Here is a 10,712-nt window from a genome sequence, read left to right as displayed (position 1 = left end):
GAGGAGAGGGAAGAGGAGGGGGAGGAGAGGAGAGGATAGGAGAAGGGAGAGGGGGAAGAGAGTGGGAGGAGAGGGAGAAGAGAGGGGAGACAAGAGGGAAGGAAAGGGGAGGAGAGGAGAGGAGAAGGTACGGGAGGGGAGGAGAGAAGGGGAGAGGAAAGGAAAGAAAAGCCTTTGAATATTAGACACTTCAGTTCTGCCTGAGGAGATTCAGCATCTTCACCTCACATCTCAGCAACAGGTCCAGTGCTCCCTGCCTCAGACTCCACAACAAATATTGAACAGTTAGTACTCTAACAATCAGTTACATGGCTGGCTAATAAAACATACCTTAAAGATGAGTTCTGGACTGGAAGCTGCCACTTCTTCAATATCAACGCCCCCCTGGGGACTGCCCACTATCACAGGGCCATTATGGGACCGGTCCATCAGAATGGCCAAGTAAGTTTCTCTAGAAATATCCAGGGCTTCAGCAACCATCACCTATGATCACAAGAATGAGAAGTCCAGTTAACTTTGTGTAGAGTACATCTGAGCTTTGAAATTTAACACACACACAGACACACACAAACACACAAACACAAAACCAACAGCCTCATTTGTTTCTAGGCTCCTGTCATGCCATGGATCATTGTCCAAAGCTCTGGGGAGTCTACGAGGTGCATAAGACATAGTGTCAGCGCCTTAATTAACCCTGTTAAATCCTCAAGTATCTGGTTTGCCCCAGGAACCATCCAACTCCCATCTCAGTTTCTCTTTCTGGTAAATCTGTGTCATTTGAGAAAGCCTCCAGTGAAGCAGCTGTTTTAATTTGACACATTAACAGTACATATGCATTATTATACTGGTACAAAACTAAGTTTGGCTACAAATAAGAGACTTTTTTTATATAATATACTGATGTTGCATATATTTATACATTTCTGTGTCCTGCATAGCTCTGTTTTATTTTATTTTATATTATACTCTCTACAAATAAACATAATATTTGGTCGTTGAAAATAATGCAGCCACTGGGTCTGATCGTACAGGCTTGTAATTGGAGCTACTTAGGAGGCTGAGACAGGAGGACACCAAGATAAGTCCTGGTTGGGCTGCAGATTCAGTTTGAGGCTAGCCTGGGCTGCTGAATGTGACCATGACTTAAAAGCAAAAGTGTTCTCAGCCCCTTCCCCCGCCCTCTTGCCATCCTTCACTTCTAACACATAGTTTGTCTAATACAAAGTTGGTCTAGTGAGATATTCAATGACTGTGAGTAGTCTTAGAAGTGATACAGCATTCGAATTCTTAGGCTAAGTGTCATTCACAAGCTGTATCCTCTGCCTTTTGGAGCACTAACTGATACGCTGTGCACTCTATCAGACTTCAGTTGGTGAAGACCAGCTGCTGTCTCCACCAGTTCTTGCTTGGAAGAAATAATGTTTTACTTTTTTTTAAAAAAACAAAGCAAAACAAAACAAATCCCGCAGGAAAGTAATGAGTAGTTCACATAAAGACTCAATGGTTTTTTGTGTTATAAAGCCATCTTTGTGACCCAGGATGCTAGAGTATTTTAAGGATTGTTACAGAAAAATTTGGTGGACTGAATAACACTAACCTCCAGGGAAGCTCAGGGAGATGAATTTCAAAACACTTTCATTTTAGTTCTACAAAGATTATCAACAGACATAGCCTTTTTGTGAGATCCCCTGATATTCAAAATATCTTAAGTTTCATTATTTGATTTGACCAATTTATCTCTTCTCCTCCTTCCCTCATATCCTGCTACTCAAATTTTAAGTCTGAGTTGAATAGCAATGTGTAAACTATTCATAACGTAACAGCAGAGAGTTAAGATTCTATGAAACCATCCGATTTCATATTTCCTATTTCCTATTTCCTATAGAGCAGTAGCTGGTACTGATGACAGTGATCATGGATCTCTTGAGAAGTGCTGCCTCACACCCTTTTCTCTCCCAAGCAACATGTAGCACAATAGCACAGAGTCAGAGAAAAATTCCTGTTATTGATGTGTGTGTGTGTGTGTGTGTTTGCGCGCGCACGTACATATGCATGAATTAAATAGCACCTCTAATAAGCTTAAGAAATTGAATGTTTCTATTAGCCTGTAGCCTAGCTCTTGAGAATATGGAGTTGACACATTTTCCTTACCCCTCTACTACATTTAAATAAAACTTTAAGTCAACAGAAACAGGAAGAACCAGAAAACTTAAAAGGAGAAAGCAGTCTTGTTGGCAAGTGAGACATGAGGAAGCACCCTGTGCTGGGCTCCACCTTGTAAATCAGGCTAGATACTGCAGGAACTGATAACCCAGGAATGTCAACAATCACAGGCAAGGGAGTCTCTGGGTCACAGGGTTCTTGGCAGACATCTACCAAGCATCAGCAGCAAGTAATACCATCAACAATGAACATGCTGTCCAAATAAAGTTAAATGAATATGTGAAATTAAAACTCCAATCCCAGTAATAATTGCTACTGAAAAAAAAAAAGAGAAAACATTAGGTATAAATCTGAAAATATATAAATATCTCAAACCTATTTTCTGAGCACTATGTAACTGTGAGAGCAAGAATAAAGGCAGAGCTAAGAAGAGAGTCATTTTTTAATGGACACTGAGGTTTAACATAGCAAACATTGACTCTCCCCAAACTAATATAGCAGATTAAGACAATGTCTATTGAAAGCTCAGCAAGAGATTTTTTTTTCTATTAACTAAGACAAGATTATTTTAAGAAGCATATGATAAGGTACAATAACAGGAATAGAGTACACTGAAAACAAAGGAATGAAATGAGAAAAGCAGTGTCTACAGATTAAAGCATACTGCATGCTACAACAATTAAGTGCTAGCAGCAGGAGATACAGCCAGCTAATTTTTGACAATGGCACAAATGCTTTTGTCAATATAAAATACAATAAAGGGAAAACGCATCATTTTAAAGGGAGTACACATACAAATGGACATCCAAAGGTAAAAACAAAAACCACAGGCCTAAGTCTGTCACCTTAATCAAAAGTAACTCAAAAGCCGACACACAAAAAAGAAAAACTATTACAAACTTAACAGAAATCCTTGTTCTTAGAATGTACCAAGAGCCCAGTCCACAAAAGAACAGTGATATTTTGGACTTCATCAAAATGAAGTATTTTTGTTCTACAAAATGTTCTCCTCTACTAAGATGAGGATGCCAATCACAGCAACAGAACCTGCTAACACAGTACAGATGCAACAAGCCTATGCTGAGCCCATCAGTCAGTCTTCCGATGTAAGGCGAGATCATTGCTGAGGAGTGAGCCCCGATGACTCCTGGTCCCTCTTAATGCAATGACAATGAGCACAGCCTTAAAGGAGAGCCGACAGTGACAAATGAGCAAATGAAAAGGTGTCTGGATCTGTAGCTTCAAGGGATATGGAATTTTAAATAAGGATGAAATAGCATTACATATTTACAAAAATGGCTCAAATTTTAAGCAATGACTACTAAATGTTGACTAGAATGTGGAGAACTCCAGTCATTGTACATTACAGATGGCACTGTACAGTGGTACCATCAACTTGCCAAATATTTGACAGTTTCTAAAACAAAATAAAACAAAAATCAACTGATCATACAACTACACATAATTCTAAATTCATCTGCCAAATAAAGAACTATCTACACCAAAATCTGTCCATAAATGTATAGAATGCTTCAATGTGTAACAGAGCAACTTAAAACAATTGAGATATTAATATATGATGACTTAAGGAACTGTGGAACACACATATTACAGAATATTATATATCAATGAAAAGACACAATCTCCATATATCACAGATAGAAGCCTATTCTCAAAGGTTATACAGTGTATAATTTAATTTCTACAACATTCTAGAAAGGTTTATGTTCCTCAGCATTCATGTGCTGTACTCTCATTTCCACTGAAATGCTATTTAAAGCCAGGCTATGGCAAAGACCTCAGGAGTGGGGTTAGTGCCCTTTTAAATGGGAACTCAGAGCTCCCTCAGCCTTCCAATCATACAGAAACACAAGAGAAATTTGACCCTCTCCTCACCAAACACAAAATCTAAGAGAGACTTTACTTAGACTTTCTGCTTTCTATATGGTGAGCTCACCTAGGTTGTGCTAGTCTTTTATACCAGTCTTCATGGACACAGACAGAAGCATTCAGCATTTTATTTTACCTAAGCATTTAGGTGTATAATAATTTATTTAAATTATAACATTCTTATATAGCATGCTACTAACAACATGAGGCATGGGCCAGGAAAAGCTGGAACATCACTAAACACACCAGCAAAAGGAAGAAGGAATCTGTAGGAAACATCATTGCTGATATCAGGGAATTGAGCACCATCTGTGGTACCTGGGAGCATCTCAGGACCAATATTAACCTATGCAGGTTCTCGAACACAGGAGGCCTATAACTCAATATATTGTTTATCTTGGCTCTAGTAAAAGGCCCAAAAGATACTGTGTGATGACTTTAATCCTTGAACTCAACCCAGCTAAAGGGAGACAATGCAGTGGGCACCACATATCCTGGAAAGATGAAAGTGAGACCTGGCCATCACTATATCTGGGGCCATCAATGGATTCTCCAGATGTCTGTCTTGAAAATGAAAGGAACAGTCAGGTATGAAGCCTTCAGCTTTTCCTGAAGTCAGAATATTCTGAATCTCCACTGTCACATTGTCTATGAAACACTTAAAACAAATATCTATCATTACAGTGCTGGTTAAATACTAATTACCCTCAGTGACTGGAAGAGTATACTTCTAGCAAAGAAGAAGACAGGTGGAGGAGGACCAAGAGGAGGAGGAGGAGCAGCAGGAGGAAGAGGACCAGGAGGAAGAGGACCAGGACTAGGAGGAAAAGGAGCAGGAGGAGGAGAGGACCAGGAGGAAGAGGACCAGGAGGAGGAAGAGGACCAGGACTAGGAGGAAAAGGAGCAGGAGGAGGAGAGGACCAGGAGGAGGAAGAGGACCAGGAAGAAGAAGAACAAGAGGAGGAAGAGAAGGAAGAAGAGGAGGAAGAAGAGGAGGAGGGAGAGGAAGGAGACATTACCAGATGTCCTGACTTGGGGAAAGGTGCAACAATGCAGTCACTTGCTTAGCACGCCTTGGAGGAAGATGACAAAAACAGGCCATTTTCTGTTGCATAGCAAATTTGAGGCTAGCCTGAGCTCAAAAACACAATCCCAACAAGGAAGCAGAACAAAAGCATTAACACATGAATGCTGTTACAGAAACATGATACAGCCTAGACATCAGAAGAAGACAAATAGTACACAGCAATTCCTTCCAGAATGGGAGCTCATAATTCTTACTTTCTGACTCTTATCCTATTGAAATTATTACATGTTACTGAATTATGGGAAAACAGACTTAAAAATAAATTACTCTAGTAGTTTCTGGCGATGCCTCGCTTCTCAAGAACATGCTTATCTCCATCGTGTGAGGGACTTAGCTACAAGCCACTTTTCTGTAGAATTTTTTTACTATATAGTGTAAATCTGCTTTGAGTAGATATTCTTATATGCTTTTTAAAAGTTTCACAACTTCTAATCTCCAGTCCCATGTGTCCACCTAAAATAACAATTCCCTACAAACACAGTGCTAATTATGCTATCTATGGACAAATCCTGAGTAAGTTATGCAGGTGACAACTCATCATCAGACTTAAAGGAAATAAAAGTAGAGTTCCAGTGTGAACAGGAACCAATCAACCCCAGTCTGACAGTGCCTCCATCCACCTGAGAGACAGATGAAACAACACTCAGCTTTTGGGTTTGCTTCTCAGCATTTGAGATGACTTGGTGTTTCCATAGATGAAGCTAATGACCTAACAGTATCCCAAAGTCCTGCTGTTACTGGAGCTGTGTTATGATGATCCTAGGCACTGGCTGTCTTAACAAGCTAGGCTCAGCATGAAGACTCAACGGGCCAATTAAAAAAACAATAGTGAGACACAGAGGATGTTCATTCAATGTGTCACACTGGAAGAGGAACACAGAGAACATACCCCACCCACCCAAGCCCATCTTTTGGGTCCTGACATGAATTTAGAGCAAGCGGTCTGAGTAGCTATGACATCAAGGCAGAGTGCTCTAACTTGTTCTCCAGATTGTGAGAAACCTTCCTGGGAGACCAGCTCCTCTCCAGCCCAGCAGCCAGGTATGGCCTTTCCCTTTTCCCACCCAGCATGACATTCCTGAGGAGATTCCATGTTCTTGGAGTGTACTGTTTCAATAGCCTGAGAGGCACAAAGAAGGACACAAATGTCTCCTTAGGATATCTTGTTTTCCAGTGTCTCTATTTTGGCTAGGATTGACTCTACCATGATTTAATAAGGACAAGCTTTCTAAGGCCACGTCAAGAACTTTCTAAAGTTCTATAAAACTAAAAATAGAATGTACCACTCAGTGATCCCCAAGTAAAGCACAAGAGAGAGGCTGTAAGTCTCTCATATTATGGCAACAGAGCAGGGCCAAAAAGTGGGGCCCAGTTAGGATGGCCCTTTCCAGCCATACTGTCTTCAGGGTTGCCACATGTGACACTCAAGGGGCCCCGCTCATGAGTTCACAGTACACTGTGTACATGAGTCTCTGCATGGTCTTCATCTTGCACTGGAGTATACACAACAGACAGCTTCAGTTGATTCACACATGAAGACAGGAACAAAAGGCTGAAAACAGGGAGGAGGGAAAGGCAGAACCTGGACTTGGCTCCTACATTCACAACTGCACAGCAGAGGCAGGCCATTTTTCTTTGAGCTTTACTTCCTCTTCATCTGTATGTCTATGTGCCATATGTACGCATGCACATGGGTGCACACGCCATACGTGCTTACTGCTAGCAGTTTTCTCTAATAATACACTTGTAGCAGTAAGTGGCTTAAAAGCATGAGGTGTTTTGTAAGAAAAGCCACTGCAACAGGCAGTTCTAATAGAAAGGACTGAGGGTGGGGCTGCATGGGAAAGGAAGCCAGAGGCTTACAGAGTGCAAGGCTGCCCAGCTATGTCTTGTCAGCTTTAAGCAGAATGTATCTGTACTTTGAATGGAAAACTGCTGCTCCGCTCATTCACCTCACTGGGTTTTGGTGAAGGGTCAATGTCCACAGCCCTTCAGGTCTTTCTTCCAAGACACAGCACTCCCTAAACAAACCTTGTCAAAGAACAGTGTTTCATGAGAATCTGTCAGAGCAAGTCTACCTCTCTGTTCTTTTGTTTTAAGTGCATGTGAAATGAATAAGAACATCCACATTACCTTGTTAACTTTCACACCTTCTTTTGGTGTTTGTTTGGTTGCTAGATTATAACCAATCATCTGCTCTGCCAGCTGTCCCACCACTTTAGGGCTAACAGGGACAAAAAAAAAAAAAAAAAGAGGGAATGACAAAGGAAAAACAATTAGGGTATATTGCAAATCACTATACAGCAGGGTTCACAGTATCAAGGGTCACCTCCACCACCTCACCTCCTCACACCCACACTGCCCAGGGTCTACCTCCAGCCCACATCCCCCCATTACCCACAGAATGCATATCTTTCGATTTACATTCTGTGTGTCTAGTGCTTCATGAAACTCACTGAAAGGCAAATACAAATGAAGGAACGAGTGAATGAGTGAAGGGATGCTGAACTCTGCTACCCCCCCCCCCCCAAAAAAAAAACCAAATGTGTAAAGAAACAATACTGGATGCATAACAGACTTAGATAGAAACTGATAATGGATGATCTGGGAAACAGTAAACAATGGGAGGGAAAACAAGGACCACAATCAATGAAAGACTGTGATGATGTTTGGTACTGGGGCAGGATGCTGGGAAAATGCTCAGATAAAGGCAGGCTTAAACTATCAGACCAGACACCACAAAGACGCCACTGGTCACAAGAACCACAAAATATTTTTTTCATGGAAATGAGATGATGAAAATGCTATTTCAGTTGCAAGCAGTGTTGTTTCTTAGGATGTGTCACAAATTGTCTGGGAGAGAGGAAGCATAATCTTCCTCAGTGCAGGATAAAAAACCTTCTAATGAGAAGGAAGCCCTGAGGCAAGGCCCTGCCAGAGCCTCACTTTCCTCTCAGTACCTTACACTGCCCCAGCCCCGGACCTGTTCCAGAACCCTTCAGTCAAGATCAGAATGGGGACCTAAACCATTCAGACTTACTCTTTTGTTAAATGAACACCTCCTTTCAAACCGCTATCGAAGACACCTTTTCCTCTTCCTCCAGCTAAGATCTGGGCTTTTAAAACAATTTCTTTTGCATCTGAAAAAGAAAAATCCAGACAGTAGTTGTTTCAAATCCTTTCCTTTTTTCATCTCTTTTTTAAAGGGGCAGGAAAAAAAAAGCAATAATAGTATAGAGCTTCCACATAACTTTGCTAAATCAATTTTCAAAATGAAGACAAAACACTTCAAAATAATTTTAAAAGCTTGTTTACAGAGGACAGTCAAATACATCCCATTGGTGTAGGCCCCTGGTAGTCACACCTATGGAGACAGCCCAGCTCCTGTTCCCTTGTCTTTTGAGTGTTCTAGAGTGCACTGAATAAAGCCAGGGAAGCAGTATGACGTTTACTGTGTCATGACACTCCCATGTGGCAGAGGATCTGACGGTGAGCTTTGAGATGTCAGAGGGAGATGGGACTGGGTACAGAAAGGGTTTACAGACAAGACACAAAGGCTGACTTTAATAACTGTATTCCTGGAAACTAACAGTTTTCTGAGTAGTTGTTCTATATATTGACAGGGATAGCCAAGAAAGAAGGAAATGAATTAAAACTAAAAGCAAGCAATATTTTTTGTAAAGTATTGGCAAAATGAAAAAATCTCCTAGGGGAAAAAGGGTTTGAGAATATTTGTTTCTCAGCTCATGCAAAGAAAGAATAAACTCTCAGCTCCTGACCTTTTAGACCAGAGTTATAAACTCAAATGTGTCTATAGGCCTGGCAGGGAAGTGGGGTGACAAGTCACCTACTGATAAATGGGGTCTTTAGCAAGCAAGAGCTCTCTTTCTCTATTTGGGGGGAGAGAGAACGCTCCAAATCAGATGTGTTAACAAACCAATCACCACACATCTCAGGCCATAGCAGGCCTGTGTTTATGCATCATCTTTATTTAAATGAGAGATAAATCATCTTCCATTAGGCTGCCATGGTTTTCTGTTCTGCCCGTGTTCTTCCCTCAGTGAGGTAGTGTTAACCACAGACCTCTGTGACTCAGTTTACTATGTGAAACAGCAGTCAGGATTGTTTTAAGGATTAGAGGAGAGAAAGCTGGGAGTGAGGTGCCTTCATAGTTAAAGTGTAAGCATAAGGACCTAAGTTCCCATCCCCAGCATTCAAGTAAGGGCAACAGCACAAGCTTGTTATCCCAGTGCTGGGGAAGTAAAGACAGGAAATCCCTGGAGTGCAGCAGCTGGCTGCCCTCTGTGAATCAGTGAGCCCCAGAACTGTCTCAAAACTAAGATGAGGACTGACCGGAGAAAACATCCAACAAGTCTTCTCTCCTACACTCCCATGCATGTGTACTCTAAACATTCAAACCAATGAATATAAGCTTTAAATAACTGCCATAATTCACGCTGAGTTCTAGCTGTAAGTTGTCGGCTGCTTCATTGCCACTGCTGCTCACAGTCAATCAGGTAAAGACTGAAGGTCAAAGATCCACAGAGGTTTTACTATAGGGAGCTGTAACAAGACTGAACACACTGGAGGCACAGGGTCAGTGACCAGCCAGCCCATGCTGAGACTGCAGCTGCAAGGCTCATTTGTGGCTGTCCCTGCTAGACTCCTGTCTCTCACAAGAACCTATCCTCCCATAACCAAGGCTCAGGCAAAGCACAGCTCCTTCTTAGAATACAGCCCTGTCCCACTTTTGACTCTTGCTTTTGCCTTTAACATGAACCATCACCTCAGTAGCTGAACCCTGACTTGGAACAAGGTGGCAACCAATAAGCTGGGTGAAAACAAGCTATGGCTACTGTTCACTATCAGAACTCCCCAGAAGAGTAGTCGAGCCAAGTGAACTCACTGTCCATTTCGGCTACTGCACGGGACAGCAGCCAATGCACGTGCAGTAATACTGCACTGACAGAAATCTGGATTAAGACACCCAACTCTATGGCTAGGGGTATATGTGCCTCAGTAGAAGAGCAAGCCTGCCTAAGCCTGTGTTTCACCATCAGCACTGTAAGACAATAAGCAAATAAAACTCCTATAGAAGTACACAAAAGGACAAAAGAAGATACCCTTCTGAAAAGAGGTTATTTTAAAGAAGCACACAGCGCTATGACAGCATGAAGAGGAAGCTCAGTACAGGAGCTGAAGTGCTGATTTCAATGGCTGGTGCATTCACAAAGTCTGATGGCTATCACCATAACGATTACTCTCAGTGATCGCCAAAAATGGTAGAGAGAGAGAGATGTTTCCTATTTGTCCTCTGAAGACATCAAGGAGAGAAAATATGGTTTGCTATCCGTTCAAAGGTTTAATTACAGTCCTTTCACATTCTTAAAGAGCGTCAGGGCACTCCAGTGTCATTATCAACCTCGATGCCCTTGTTGCTCAGGAGAGAAATGGTTCCCTCTCAGCTTTTCAACAGCACAACTGGAGTGCCAGGCAGCACCCCTAACTGGCCACTGGCTGATCAGTGGTACTCCAAAGGCTGGTTAAACCAGTTCTAGTCATCAACCACCAA

The 10,712-nt window shown here is 41.8% G+C and overlaps 1 protein-coding gene across 1 annotated transcript; it reads right to left on the bottom strand.

Moving 5' to 3' along the window:
- Positions 1 to 280: 280 nt before the first annotated feature.
- On the bottom strand, positions 281 to 10,053 carry LOC114616532 (succinate--CoA ligase [GDP-forming] subunit beta, mitochondrial-like). The gene is made up of 4 exons (XM_028761974.1): positions 10,047 to 10,053; positions 8,181 to 8,280; positions 7,274 to 7,364; positions 281 to 483 (listed from the first exon to the last, which is right to left on the bottom strand). The coding sequence occupies exons 1-4, from the start codon at positions 10,051 to 10,053 to the stop codon at positions 301 to 303; spliced, it is 381 nt and encodes a 126-aa protein (XP_028617807.1). The 3' UTR covers positions 281 to 300.
- Positions 10,054 to 10,712: the final 659 nt, after the last annotated feature.

The sequence above is a fragment of the Grammomys surdaster genome, unplaced genomic scaffold, assembly GCF_004785775.1.
Source record: "Grammomys surdaster isolate TR1022 unplaced genomic scaffold, NIH_TR_1.0 332441, whole genome shotgun sequence".
NCBI classification, from domain to species: domain Eukaryota; kingdom Metazoa; phylum Chordata; class Mammalia; order Rodentia; family Muridae; genus Grammomys; species Grammomys surdaster.
Note: the sequence above shows the minus strand (reverse complement) of the source record. Positions and strands in the feature narration are given on the sequence as shown.